At 41.9% G+C, this 15,456-nt stretch overlaps 1 protein-coding gene across 6 annotated transcripts in view; it reads left to right on the top strand.

The window, feature by feature from the left end:
• The window catches only part of LOC105465440 (NFU1 iron-sulfur cluster scaffold), a 43,530-nt gene extending 28,260 nt beyond the window's left edge, over positions 1 to 15,270 (top strand). For 5 of the 6 annotated variants that reach the window (XM_071076845.1, XM_071076841.1, XM_071076846.1 and 2 more), the window contains 3 exons: positions 2,898 to 2,958; positions 10,502 to 10,676; positions 15,077 to 15,270. In XM_071076845.1, the coding sequence (XP_070932946.1) occupies positions 2,898 to 2,958; positions 10,502 to 10,676; positions 15,077 to 15,121 (281 nt within the window). In that variant the 3' untranslated portion in view covers positions 15,122 to 15,270. The remainder of the gene's footprint in view (positions 1 to 2,897; positions 2,959 to 10,501; positions 10,677 to 15,076) is intronic. The other variant, XM_071076843.1, reaches the window with a different exon arrangement.
• Positions 15,271 to 15,456: the final 186 nt, after the last annotated feature.

Here is a 15,456-nt window from a genome sequence, read left to right as displayed (position 1 = left end):
TCACTTGAACCTGTGAGGCCGAGGTTGCATTGAGCTGACGTTTTGCCATTGCACTCCAGCCTGGGCAAAAAGAGTGAAACTCTGTCAAAAAAAAAAAAAAAAAAAAAAAAAGCACAAGCCTGTTTACTGAAATATCCCACCAGTAGGAATTTATCTCATAAATATAATTGCAAAAGTACATTGATGTATCTGTGTGTATATGTGTGTGTGTGTGTGTGTGTGTGTGTGTGTGTGTGTGTGTGTGTGTGTATATATATATTTTTTGAGACGGAGTTTCACTCTTTCACCCAGGCTGAAGCGCAGTGGCGTGATCTCAGCTCACTGCAACCTCCGACTCCTGGGTTCAAGTGATTCTCCTGCCTCAGCCTCTGGAGTAGCTGGAATTACAGGCACCCGCAACCACTCCCGGCTAATTTTTGTATTTTTAGTGGAGATGGGATTTCACCATGTTGACCAGGCTGGTCTTGAACTCCTGACCTCAAGTGATCTGCCCACCTTGGCCTCCCAAGGTGCTGGGATTACAGGTGTGAGCCACTGAGCCCGGCCTTTTGATATATATTTATATAAGCAAGTATGTTGCAGGATTGTTAGAAATAGCAGCAAACTGTATAAACAACTGAAATAAGACACTGGCCAAAGACAAATCTATATAAAAGTTACTGTGTACCTATTTTATTGAGACATATTTGTATATGCCAATGGGGAATGACCTTTCAGATATTTTACATAGAAAAGAGCAAGATATAGAATAGTATGTATAGTATGATCTCATTTGTGTTAATTTATACATGTAAATGTAAACACATGCTGGGAAGATATAAACCTAACTCATGATAGTGATTGTCTATGGAAGGGATGGTAGGGAAGTGGAATTTAGGTTTACTGATCTAAGACAGTTTTAGCTTTTGTGTTTTTTCCCCCAACAAATTTATTTATTTATTTATTTATTTTTATTTATTTATTTTTTTGAGGTGGAGTCTCACTCTGTTGCCCAGGCTGGAGTGCAGTGGTGCAATCTCGGCTCACTGCAACTTCCACCTCCTGGGTTCAAGCAATTCTCCTGCCTCAGCCTCCCAAGTTGCTGGGATTACAGGCATGTGCCACCACGTCCAGCTAATTTTTGTATTTTTGGTAGAAACAGGGTTTCACCATGTTGGCCAGTCTGGTCTTGAACTCCTGACCTCAGGTGGTCTGCCTGCCTCAGCCTCCCAAAGTGCTGGGATTATAGGTGGGAACCACCTTTTGTGTGTTTTCTTTTCCTTTTAAATTTTTAAATTTTTCTTTTCTTTCTTTCTTTTTTTTTTTTTTTTTTTTTTTGAGATAGAGTCTTGCTCTGTCAGCCAGGCTAGAATACAGTAGTGCAATCTTAGCTCACTGCAATCTCCGCCATCTGGGTCCAAGTGATTCTCCTGTCAGCCTCCTGAGTAGCTGGGATGACAAACACCCACCACCACACCTGGCTAATTTTTGTATTTTTAGTAAAGACAGGGTTTTGCCATATTGGCCAGGCTGGTCTGGAACTCCTGACCTCAAGTGATGTGCCTACTTCAGCCTCCCAAAGTGCTGGGATTACAGGCATAAGCCATGTTTTATTTCTTTTCTTTAAAAACTCAATGTAATTTAATTTTAGGGGTTGCCAGAATCTAGTGTTTGTTATAATATGATATGAAATCTCTACATTTTTGGTTTTCTCAAAGGCTAACTTTTTGCTCAGAAGATGTGTAGAACATTTCAGAGGCCTGGCATGGCTCGTGCCTGTAATCTCAGTACTTTGGGGGACCGAGGCAGTAGGATCATTTGAGCCCAGGGGTTGAAGAGCATCTTGGGCAACTGGTTTAGTCTGTTCTCACACTGCTGATAAAGACATACCTGAGACTGGGTAATTTATAAAGGAAAGAGGTTTAATTGACTCACAGTTCAGCATAGCTGGGGAGGCCTTAGGAAAGTTACAATCATGGCGGAAGGGGAAGCAAACATGTGAGTCTTCACATGGTGGCAACAAGGAGAAGTGCCAAGCAAAAGGGAGAAAAGTTCCTTATAAAACCATCAGATCTCGTGAGAACTCACTCACTATCACGCGAACAGCATGAGGGTAACCATCCCCATGATTCAATTACCCACCACCAGCTCCCTCCCACAACACATAGGGATTATGGGAACTACAGTTCAAGATGAGATTTGACTGGGGACACAGCCAAACCATATCAGCAACATGGCGAGACCCCATCTCTACAGAAAATAAAAAAAATTGCCTGGGTGTGGTGGCTCACACCTGTGGTCCCAGACTACTTGGGAGACTGAGGCAGGACTGCTTGAGCCCAGGAGGTTGAGGTTGCAGTGAGCTGTGATCACACCACTGCACTCCTGACAGGGCAACAGAGTGAAACGCTGTCTCAAGAAGAAAAAAAAAAAACATTTCAGAAATTTCCAGAAGGCTTACATCTATATTTAATATGGTTGACATTTTGAAAACCAGTAAGTTGAGAAACTGACGATGTAACTTAACTTGCAAAATAGGTGTGCCTTTTTGTCTCAAAGTTTCCATCAAAATTCAGTTTCTTTTCTCTGATACTTTCAATCCTTGAGAACAGAGAACATCTGCATATTTACTGGCTTAAAATTTCAAACCCTAACATCATTAGTATACCAAGATGTTTTAGTGTACTCATCTTTATCACCAAATGTTGAGTTGATCAGTATTCCCAAATTTTTCTTCAGAGAATCACATGAATGATTTTCTCTTCAGTTTCCCAAAATATATCTCCATACCAAGTTACATGTTCTATAGTTTTATGTTTTTAATGAACCATGTAGTTGAAATCATTCTGTTTTAATACTTGTACTTGCATGGCTATAAAATTTCTACTCTTGATGTTTTTATATGTAATTATTTCTAGGATCTGAAGAAGATGATGAAGTTGTGGCAATGATTAAGGAATTGTTAGATACTAGAATACGGTATGTGCTCCTCTCTCTACCTGAATTCAAGTGCTTCGGAGGCATTTTTCATTATAGCAATACAGTTTTAATTGGCCATGAGATTATAGTAGATTTTCAAAATAAGTGCAAGTTAATGTAAACCACAGCAGGTAACCATGACAATCGAATTTAAAGCCTGTATCTTCACTACATTTGCTCAAAATTTTAAAACATCCAATGTTTTTAAACATATTCAATGAAGAAATGTATTCTTCACAGTCTCAATTTAGATTCGATATTGTTATAATACCAAATTTCTTAAAAAGAAAAAAAAAAGACTGAATGTTTGGAAAGGTTGCGAAGAGAGAATGAGTACCTATTTTCAGTGTATTGCCCATACAAAATAAATTTAAATGAGTGGAGAACAGCAGGCTTCTACTTTTGCTTGTAGCAGACCAATAGTCATGCTGAGAACTCCCAGAAAAGCTGGATAAAGTACAGTAAAAAGAATTTGTTTGAAAGCATTAGATAGCTGCCAAAGCAAGCAAGATTTGAGGTGCCAAGATCCTGGAGAGAAGGGAAGCTCACTGAGTTTTCCCTTCAGGCATTTGCTGTACCTTGCTACATAGGGGGTAGAAGAAGCTGGGCAGAGGGCAGCTGCTAAGAATCGGAGAAACCACTGGGCTCTCAGAAAATTTATTTAGATGGGAAGACAAAAATTAAAATTCTGGGTTACCAGTGAAATCTTGATTTCAAGGACCAAGATCCTAGAGAGTAGGGAAGTTAAGAAAAGTAAGCCTATAGTTGTTGTTTTTCTTTTTATACTTTAAGTTCTCGGGTACATGTGTACAACGTGCAGGTTTGTTACATATGTATACATGTGCCATGTTGGTGTGCTGCACCCATTAACTTGTCATTTACATTAGGTATATCTCCTAATGCTATCCCTTCCCCCTCCCCCGACCCCACAACAGGTCCCGGTGTGTGATGATCCCCTTCCTGTGTCCAAGAGTTCTCATTGTTCAATTCCCACCTATGAGTGAGAACATGCGGTGTTTGGTTTTCTGTTCTTGAGATAGTTTTTTTTTATTTTAAGACGGAGTCTCGCTCTGTCGCCCAGGCTGGAGTGCAACCTCAGTTCACTACAGCCTCGCCTGCCAGGTTCAAGCAGTTCTTCACATTCAGCCTCCTGAGTAGCTGGGATTACAGGCACGTGCCACCACACCCAGCTAATTTTTGTAGTTTTGGAAGAGATGGGATTCCACCATGTTGGCCAGGCTGGTCTTGAACTCCTGACCTCGTGATCCTCACACCTCAACCTCCCAAAGTGCTGGGATTACAGATGTGAGCCACAGCACCCAGCCAAGTAAGCCTATAGTTAGTAACAATGTATTCTTGAAAATTGTGGCTTGGCACGGTGGCTCACGCCTGTAATCCCAGTACTTTGGGAGGCCGAGGCGGTTGGATCACCTAAGGTCAGGAGTTCAAGACCAGCCTGGCCAACATGTTGAAACCTCGTCTCTACTAAAAATACAAAAATTAGTCAGGCGTGGTGGTGGGCATCTGTAGTCCCAGCTACTATGGAGACTGAGGTAGGAGAATTGGTTGAACCCAGGAGGCGGAGGTTGCAGTCAGCCAAGATTGCGCCATTGCACTCCAGCCTGGGTGCCAAGCAAAACTCCTTCTCAAAAAAAAAAAAAAAAAAAATGCTAAGATAGTAGTTATTAAGTTTTTGACACAAAAAACGGGTATGTGAGGTAATGTATGTGTTAATTAGCTTGATTTAGTCATTCCATGGTGTATACAGATGTTTTTTTGAGACGGAGTCTTGCTCTGTCACCTAGGCTGGAGTGCTGCGTGATCTCGGCTCACTGCAACCTCTGCCTCCCGGGTACAAGTGATTCTCCTGCCTCAGCCTCCTGAGTAGCTGGGATTACAGGTATGTACCACCACACCCAGCTAATTTTTGTAGTTTTAGTAGAGACAGGGTTTTGCCATGTTGTCCAGGATGGTCACGACCTCCTGACAGGTGATCTACCCTCCTCGGCATCCCAAAGTGCCGGGATTATAGGCATGGGCCACCACACCTGGCCTACATATTTCAAAACATCATGTTGTACGTGTAAATATCTATAATTTTTCTGAATTAAGAATAATTAATTGGAGGCTGGGCGCGATGGCTCAGGCCTGTAATCCCAGCACTTTGGGAGGCCAAGGCGGGTGGATCGTGAGATCAGGTGATCGAGACCATCCTGGCTAACACGGTGAAACCCTGTCTCTACTAAAAATACAAGAAATTAGCTGGGCGTGGTGGCGGTTGCCTGTAGTCCCAGCTACTCGGGAGGCTGAGGCAAGAAAATGGCGTGAACCCGGGAGGCTGAGCTTGCAGTGAGCCAAGATCATGCTACTGCACACCAGCCTGGGTGACAGAGTGAGACTCCACCAAAAAAAATAAATAAATAATTAATTGGCCGGGCAGGGTGGCTCACGCCTGTAATCCCAGCACTCTGGGAGGCTGAGGCAGGTGGATCACCTGGGGTCAGGAGTTCAAGACCAGCCTGGCCAACATGGCAAAACTGTCTCTCTACTAAAAAATACAAAAATGAGCCAGGTGTGGTGGCACACTCCTATAATCTCAGCTACTTGGGAGGCTGAGGCACGAGAATCACTTGAACCCGGGAGGTGGAGTTTACAGTGAGCCAAGATTGTGTCACTGTACTCCAGCCTGGGTGCAATACAGTAAGACTCTGTCTCAAAACAAAACAAAACAAAACAAAAAAAACCACAGTAATAATTACTTAAAAAAGAAAGAAAAGTAATCCTAATACTCAGATTTTCCCCCATAAGGCAATTACTTATTGTAGCTATGTAAAAGGGGCTAAAGAAGTGTTTAAAAAAAAAAAAAAAAAGTAGCTGGAAGGCAGAGCAGACTTTTGACAGTCTTATGGTGCTGGGGTCGGGGACAAAAATTGGAGTTTAGACTCTGTCAAGGAGGTTGGGTCTTGAGAACCATCCAAGCCTGGCTGGGTGCGGTGTCTCATGCCTGTAATCTGAGCATTTTGGGAGGCCAAGGTGGGTGGATCACTTGAGGTAAGAAGTTTGAGACCAGCCTGGCCAACATGGTGAAACTCCGTCTCTGTGAAAAATCCCAGCTACTCCGGTAGCTGAGGCAGGAGAATCGCTTGAATTGCAAGCAAAGGCAGAGGTTGCAGTGAGTCAAGATTGCACACCATTGTACTCCAGCCTGGGTAACAGAGCGAGACGGTCTCAAAAAAAAAAAAAAAAAATTCTAAGCTCTTGGTGATTAGGCTCCCCGGAGAATTATACTCTTGAAATGAAGGCACATCAAAGGTATAGTAAGCTTACAAAACTGTAGGCCAGTATTAAGTCAGTTTAATTCCAGAGTAGATGAGCTGTTGACAAAACATAAGATGAATCCTTTTTTTTAAAATTGTTATTATTTTTTAAGATAGGGTCTCGCTTTCCTGCCCAGTCTGGAGTGCAGTGGCATGCTCATGGCTACTTGTGTCCTCAGCTTCCCAGGCTCTAGTGATCCTCCCACCTTGGCTGTCTGAGTAGCTAGAACTACAGGTATGTGCCACCATGCCCAGCTAATTTTTGTATTTTTTGTAGAGATGGGGTTTCCCCGTGTTCCCCAGGCTGGTCTCAAACTCCTGGACTGAGGTGATCCATCTGCCTCAGCCTCCCAAAGTGCTGGGATTATAGGAGTGAGCCACAGCACCCAACCAGGTGAATCCTTTCTGATGAAATATAATCCGAGGTCACTTCAGTGTTTCATACACAGTGTTCATAATTCAGTCAGATATTGCTAGACATATCTAGAAACTAAACCAAGGGAAAGTAAAACAGATTCATAGGTAACCTAGATATTGGAGTTATCATAGTGTTTAAAGAACTATGATTAAAATAAAAAATAGCAAGATGAAGAATTTCATTAGAGAACTGGAATCTATTAAAAAAAAAAAAGAATTAGTGGTCGGGTGCAGTGGCTCATGCCTGTAATCCCAGCACTTTGGAAGGCCAAGGTGGGTGGATCACGAGGTCAGGAGATCGAGACCATCCTGGCTAACACAGTGAAACCCCGTCTCCACTAAAAATACAAAAAATTAGCCAGGCGTGGTGGCGGGTACCTATAGTACCAGCTACTCAGGAGGCTGAGGCAGGAGAATGGTGTGAACCTGGGAGGTGGAGCTTGTAGTGAGCCGAGATCACGCCACTGCACTCCAGCCTGGGTGACAGAGTGAGACCCCATCTCGAAAAAAAAAAAAAAGAAAAAGAATTAGTAACCCTGGAACTAAAATTATAATGACTGAACTTAAGAACTCATTAGATTAGGTTAACATTAGATTGGACATAGTTGAAGAGAAGATTAGTATACCGGAATTTAAGTCAGTAGAAAATATTCAGCCTGAAGCACAGAGAGAGAAGAGAATAGAAGATATAGGAAAGAAGCATAAGATGATGGGCATGGTGCTCATGCCTATAATCCCAGCACTTTGGGAGGCTGAGGTAGGAGGATTGCTTGAGCTCAGAAGTTAGAGACAACCCTGGCAACATAGTGAGACCTTGTCTCTACAAAAAATTAAAAAATTAGCTGGGTGTGGTGGTGTGCACCTGTAGTCTCAGCTGTTTGTGAGGCGGGAAGATTGCTTGAGCTGGGGAGGTTGAGGCTGCAGTGGACTGTGATCACACCATTGCACTCTGGTCAAGGAGACAGAACAAGACCCTGTCTCACCAAAAAAAAAAAGAAAAAAAAAAAGAAATCAAACTTATGGAGGGGAGAAATAGAATAAAAAATACTTCCTCAATCCAAAATGATATAAAATAGGAAACAGCAAATGGTAATATAAACTCAAAAGTATTGGCATTTAAATGACAATGGTTTGATGTACAAAAATAAGATTGTCATATTGGATGTGAAAAGACAAAACCAACTATATACTGCTTAGAAGAAATATAGGGGCCAGGCATGGTGGCTCATGCCTATAATCCTAGCATTTTGGGAGGCCGAGGTGGTAGATTGCTTGAGCCCAGGAATTTGAGACCAGCCTGGGCAACATAGTGAGACCCCATCTCTACAATGAAAGAAAGAGAGAGGGAGGAAGAAAGGAAGGAAGGAAGGAGGGAGGGAGGGAGGGAGGGGAAAAGAAAAGAGAAGAGAAAAGTAAAGAAATAGAATATTTGTATGACCTTCAGGTAGGCAATTTTTTTTTCCAACGGGACACAAGAAATCAGATAAAGACCGGGCACGGTGGCTTACACCTGTAATACCAGCACTTTGAGAGGCCGAGGTGAGTGGATCACCTGAGGTTGGGAGTTTGAGACCACCCTGACTAACATGGAGAAATCTTTCTCTACTAAAAACATAAAAAATTAGCCAGGCATGGTGGTGGGCACCTGTAATCCCAGCTACTTGGGAGGCTGAGGCAGGAGAATCCCTTGAACCCAGGAGGCGGAGGTTGTGGTGAGCTGAGATCGCACCATTGCACTCCAGCCTGGGCAACAAGAGCGAAACTCCGTCTCAAAGAAAATCAGATAAAAGTCAAGGAAAATACATATAAATTGGACTACAGTCAAATTGTGACTCTCTCTTCATCAGAAGATGCCATTGGCTGGGCACAGTGGCTTATGCCTTTAATTCCAGCTACTTAAGAGGCTGAGGCAGGGGAAGCTTCCTTGAGTCTAGGAGTTTTAGGTAGCATTGAGTGGGCTGTGATCATGCCACTGTATTCCAGCCTATGTGACAAAGCGAGATGTTTAAAAAGTGTCATTTGCAGTCAAAAGGCAAGGTACAGATTAGAAGATATTTACAGTGTTTATATGACAGAATATATAAATAACTTGTACAAATTGGTAAGAAAAAGACAATCAGAGACTGCAGCAAGTACTTTGCAAAAGATAATCAAATAGCGGCTGGGCATGGTGGCTCACACCCGTAATCCCAGCACTTTGGGAGGCCTAGGTGAGCGGATCACCTGAGGTCAGGAGTTCAAGATCAGCCTGGCCAACATGGTAAAACCCCGTCTCTACTAAAAATACAAAAAAAAATTAGCCGGGGGTATTGGTGCATGCCTGTAATCCCAGCTATCTGGGAAGCTGATGCAGGAGAATCACCTGTACCCCGGAGGCAGAGGTTGCAGTGAGTTGAGATCGTGCCACTGCACTCCAGCCTGGGCAACAGAGTGAGACTCTGTCTCTGAAAAAAAAAAAAGGAAAGAAAATAAGTAGCCACTAAACATGAAAAAGTACTTAACCTCATTAGTTATTATGAATATTCAAACTACAATTAAATATTAGTACAAATCCAGTAGAATAGTTAAAACTATTAAGACTGACAACACCAATTGTTGGTGAGGATGTGGAGCAACAGAAACTCTCATACACTGCTGGTGGAAATGTAAGTTTATATAACTGGAAAACTATATGGGAGTATTTATTAAATCTCAACATATTCATACTCTTCATTCAGCAATTTCACTTTCAGGTATATTCCCAGTAGTAATATATATGCATACCAAAAGACATTTCTAAGAATCTTTATAACTGTACTATTTGTAAAAGCCAAAACCTAGTATTAACCTAAATGTCTATCAACAGTAGAATGGATAAATAAATTCTGGTATATGTGCTTAATGGAATACTATGCAGCAGTGAGAGTAAATGACCTAGTACTATACTCAGCAACATAGATGAATCTCACAAAGAGCACAGGAAGCCAGATACAAAAGGGTAATTCTACGTGATTTATAAATAGAATTTATATTTGTAAATTATAAAGTTCAGAGACTGGCAAAACTCATCAGTGGTGATATGAATTAGGATAATGGCTGCATTTTGGTTGTGGGGAGTGATTGGAGGGAAGCCCAAAGGGGACTTCTGGAGGTGTGGTGTTTTTCTTGGTTTGGGTGGTTATAAATGTGTGTTCACTTTGTGAAACCTTAGTGAACTGTACATACAGGATTTAAGCATTTTTCTGTGTTAATGTTGTATTTCAGTGAAAAGTTTACCTGAAAATTAAGCCAGCATATGACAGTCTCACTTCTCCTTCACTCAAAACAAGTGACTGAGTATGTTTTAGGTAATCACAATAATTATTAGGAAATTTGAAATGTTAAGTGCTTTAAAATATCGTTTTATTTAAAAAAGTTTTCTTTAGAGATGGGGTCTCGCTGTGTCACCCAGGCTGGGGTGCAGTGATTTGATAATAGCTCACTGCAGCTTCCAACTCCTGGGCTCAAGCAGTCTCCTACCTTGGCCTCTCAAATTGCTGCGATTATAGGTGTGAGCCACCATGCCCAGCCTTAAAAAGATATTAGTAAGCAAGATAAAATGTGGTAAGTGGAGGAAATATTTGTATGAGTGAATTTTGATATTTTACCTGAGATTTAAAAAAAATTAATTATAAATAAAACTTAGCCACAGTTATTATTCTCTATTATAAAAGTAGCTTTAACTTTGTGAATTTTACTAATATAAAATGTAAGCTCTGAGCTGTATTAAATTTTTTCAATGAAAACTTGTATTTTAAAGAATATGTCATAAATATTCTTTGACCTCACAGGCCAACTGTGCAGGAAGATGGAGGGGATGTAATCTATAAAGGCTTTGAAGATGGCATCGTACAGCTGAAACTCCAGGGTTCTTGTACTAGCTGTCCTAGTTCAATCATTACTCTGAAAAATGGAATTCAGAACATGCTGCAGTTTTATATTCCAGAGGTAGAAGGCGTAGAACAGGTATGCCAATATTATATGACAGGTCTAGATTTTTTTTCATTTTTTTCTTTTTCTTTGTAGATACAAAGGCTGGAAATAGATGTTAAGGCAAGTATTTGAAAAGAAATTCATGACCTAGCTTTTTCTTCAAGGGCTAGATTTTTGTGTTGCAATTTTTATCAGACTTGAAGTCTCTTATTTTAGAAGTAACTTTAGGCCGGGCACAGTGGCTCACACCTGTAATCCCAGCACTTTGGGAGGCTCAGGTGGGCGGATCACCTGAGGTAGGGAGTTCCAGACCAGCCTGACCAACATGGAGAAAACCCTTTCTCTACTACAAATACAAAATAAGCTGGGCGTGGTGGTGCATGCCTGTAATCCCAGCTACTCGGGAGGCTGAGGCAGGAGAATTTCTTGAACCCTGGAGGCAGAGGTTGTGGTGAGTCAAGATCGCGCCATTGCACTTCAGCCTGGGCAACAAGAGCAAAACTCCATCTCAAAAAAAAAAAGAAAGAAAAAGAAGTAACTTTAGTGTTATGAGAACCTACTATGTGCCAGGCATTTTGCTCATTTCATCTTCTAGTAATACAGTGCATTAAGTCATTTCCATTTTGCACATAAGGTCACAGAGACTCAGAGGGCATATTGCTGTCCTGATTGCACAAAAATTATGAAAAAGGTTTAACATGTAACACAGTGTTTTATAGATGAGATTTAGAAATCTTTAGTGGAAAAACTCTACTACATCATATTTACCAGTTTTTTTTTTTTTTTTTTTTTTTGGTAGAGACAGTTTTGCTATGTTGCCCAAGCTGGTCTTGAATTCCTGGCCTCAGGTGATCCTCCCAAAATGCTGGGATTAAGGATTAACACAACTGGCCTAATCTACGTATTCTTAAATATGCAAGCAAGAAGCCCATTAGAAATCGTAGTTTGTCATTATACTGAATAGAATTCTAAAGCTTTATGTATAGCACAATATCAACTTTTTTTTTTTTTTTGCCAACATACCTAAGGAGTATAACACAGCACCTTGTCATCAGTAATAATGACTCTTAATACTGCAGTGATTCTCAACCAAAAAGCATGGCCTTATGGAGAGAGATTATCAAGGAGTGAAGGGATGTGTGGAAATTAGAAATTTCCAACCCACAGAATTTCAGGTAATTCATTCTTTTTTTTTTTTTTTTTTTTTTTTTTGAGACAGAATCTTGTTCTGTTGCCCAGGCTGGAGTGCAGTGACATGCTACCTCGGCTCACTGCAACCTCCACCTTCCAGGTTGAAGCAGTTCCCATCCCTCAGCCTCATGAGTAGCTGGGATTACAGGCACATGCCACCATTTTTTGTATTTTGTATTTTAGTAGAGATGGGATTTCAACGTGTTGCCCAGGCTGGTTTTGAACTCCTGAGCTCAGGCAATTTGCCCGCCTCAGCCTCCCAGAGTGCTAGGATTACAGGCATGAGCCACCACGCCTGACCACCTCAGGTAATTCTGTGCCCTTAAGGGCTCCATTGGGAATCACTCATCCTTGGGTAGTATTAAAATTCATCTGTTCCACAGTGAGCAGGTCTATATAGACCTATTCCCCAAAGTCTTAGGGAGCTGATGAGAGGCTGAAGAAAGAGGCTGACAAATCCAGTTGGTCAGAAAGAAAGATTTAATAGGGACTGAGGAACAGAAGCCATTTATCGGGCAGCTGCAAGATGATGGATCCCCGCATTGTTACCCCCTAGACTCAGGGCGTATATAGCCTAGGAGGAATGTGTACACATGCTTCAGAAGCATGTGTAGTACACATGTGTAGGACAATTGAAGTCAGCCCTTCTGGAAAACGCAAGAATGCTATTTGCCTAATAGCCTATAATTTGCTTAAAGGCAAGATTTATGCTAAGTATGTGTTGTTTAGGATAACATCAAGGTTATTTTTACCTAAAGGCAGAATTAAATAGAAATCTCAGAGGCATTCCTAGAACTGAGGTTAGTCAATGTGGCAGATTAGCATCCAAGATGGAGTTGCTTTACCCTCCACACCATCGTTTTGGTCCAGTACATGCCATCTCCTCTTTGAAGTTTTTATCAATCCCCCACTTGGAATTAAGTTCTTTTTGACAGGTCCAAAGCTTCTGTTTTGGTTTTATATTTATGTGGCTTTCTGTATCTGTTTTAGCTTTATGTTTATGTGGAAGCTCCCTAAGAGACCTGAAATCATATCCAAGTCTTTGTATTCCTCTGCAACAACTAGCTGTGTGCCTTACAAATGTTCTATACATGTTTTGTATTAAGTATTTGGGAATATTATTCCAAATTAAGGAATAATTCTGCCTAAAATATGAGTTGGTTGACAAAATTTTTTGGATTGGGTATTGTTGAAATTGGTTGTAAATTTTTTTTTTTTTTTTTTTTTTTGAGACGGAGTCTCGCTCTGTCACCCGGGCTGGAGTGCAGTGGCTGGATCTCAGCTCACTGCAAGCTCCGCCTCCTGGGTTTACACCATTCTCCTGCCTCAGCCTCCCGAGTAGCTGGGACTACAGGCGCCCGCCACCTCGCCCAGCTAGTTTTTTTGTATTTTTAGTAGAGAGGGGGTTTCACCGTGTTAGCCAGGATGGTCTCGATCTCCTGACCTCGTGATCCGCCCGTCTCGGCCTCCCAAAGTGCTGGGATTACAGGCTTGAGCCACCGCACCCGGCCTCGTAAAATATTAATTTCTTGGAAATAAATACCAATTTTTACTCAACCGAAAAGATATCCTATGAAAGAATTCTTTTTCTATTGATTGTCTCAGATCAGAGCCAGAATCTAGATTTTTTTTTTTTTTTTTGAGACGTAGTTTCACTCTTGTTGCCTAGGCTGGAGTACAGTGGCGTGATCTTGGCTCACTGCAGCCTCCACCTCCCGAGTTCAAATGATTCTCCTGCCTTAGCCTCCCCCGTAGCTGGAATTACAGGCACGCGCCACCACGCCCGCCTAATTTTCATATTTTTAGTAGAAACAGGGGTTTCACCATGTTGACCAGGCTGGTCTTGAAGTCTTGACCTCAGGTGATCCACCCGCCTCAGCCTCCCAAAGTGCTGGGATTACAGGCGTGAACCACCGTGCCTGGCCCAGATTTTTTTTTTTTTTTTTTTTTTGAGACGGAGTCTCGCTCTGTCGCCCAGGCTGGAGTGCAGTGGCCGGGTCTCACCTCACTGCAAGCTCCGCCTCCCGGGTTCACGCCATTCTCCTGCCTCAGCCTCCGGAGTAGCTGGGACTACAGGCGCCCGCCACCTCGCCCGGCTAGTTTTTTGTAGTTTTAGTAGAGACGGGGTTTCACCATGTTAGCCAGGATGGTCTCGATCTCCTGACCTTGTGATCCGCCCGTCTCGGCCTCCCAAAGTGCTGGGATTACAGGCTTGAGCCACTGCGCCCGGCCCACAGAATATATATATATATATATATATATATTTTTTTTTTTTTTTTTTGAGACGGAGTCTCGCTCTGTCGCCCAGGCTGGAGTGCAGTGGCGCGATCTCGGCTCACTGCAAGCTCCGCCTCCCGGGTTCTCGCCATTCTCCTGCCTCAGCCTCCCGAGTAGCTGGGACTACAGGCGCCCACAACCGCGCCCGGCTAATTTTTTGTATTTTTAGTAGAGACGGGGTTTCACCGTGGTCTCGATCTCCTGACCTTGTGATCCGCCCGCCTCGGCCTCCCAAAGTGCTGGGATTACAGGCGTGAGCCACCGCGCCCGGCCGAATATATTTAAGTAAATAAGATGGTTTTGAAAAAAAGAAAAAGTCAATTACGTTAGTCTTATGGATAGAGAATACCAGTTAATTTTTTTTTTTTTTTTTTTTTTTTTTGAGACAGAGTCTCGCTCTGTCACCAGGCTGGAGTGCAGTGGCATGATTTCGGCTCACTGCAATCTCCACCTCCCCGGTTCACGCTATTCTCCTGCCTCAGCCTCCCTAGTAGCTTGGACTGTAGGTGCCCGCTATCACGCCCAGCTAATTTTTTGTATTTTTAGTAGAGACGGGGTTTCACCGTGTTAGCCAGGATGGTCTCCATCTCCTGACCTCGTGATCCACCTGCCTCGGCCTCCCAGAGTGCTGGGATTACAGGCATGAGCCACCGTGCCTGGTCCCAGTTAATTATTTATAGTCTTTTCTGCCCAGCTGAGACTCTGCTGTGGGTAGCCTCTTTGAGACAAGGAGAAGTGATCAATGCTTTAATTAATTTCCAAATATTTAATTTGCTTTTATGTTTTTAGGATACCAGGTTATGATTAAAACCTTGTTCTTTGGGGCTGTTAATAGATTTATTCTTACTGGCTTGTCATGCATCGTTACAGAGTATATCAGGTAAAGAAGTAATAGTAAAATCAGGAAAATAGCAAAATCTAATCATTTTCTTAATTCTTAAATTGTCTTTGTTTTTTGGTTTTAGGTTATGGATGACGAATCGGATGAAAAAGAAGCAAACTCACCTTAAAATAATCTGGATTTTCTTTGGGCACAACAGTCAGACTTGTTGATGATATATATGAAGTTTTTATTATTAATATGCTGAGGAACTTGAAGATTAATAAAATATGCTCTTCAGAGAATGATATATAAATATTACATGTTTGCTTTACCTCATATGAGTTATTTATAACCTCTTGAATCATCTTCTGTACATGTGGATTTTATCCAAGGATATTTTTATTTTTGTTCCTCATTTCCCATGGCTCCTTTGCATATGTGTGAAGGAGTTTAAAATACATTTCCTCCCCATCTAATTTATTTACTTTTTTCATACAGGAAGAAACAGAATGCTTTTCAGAA

Source organism: Macaca nemestrina, chromosome 13, assembly GCF_043159975.1.
Source record: "Macaca nemestrina isolate mMacNem1 chromosome 13, mMacNem.hap1, whole genome shotgun sequence".
Lineage (NCBI taxonomy): Eukaryota > Metazoa > Chordata > Mammalia > Primates > Cercopithecidae > Macaca > Macaca nemestrina.
This window is presented reverse-complemented; position numbering and strand designations above follow the sequence as displayed.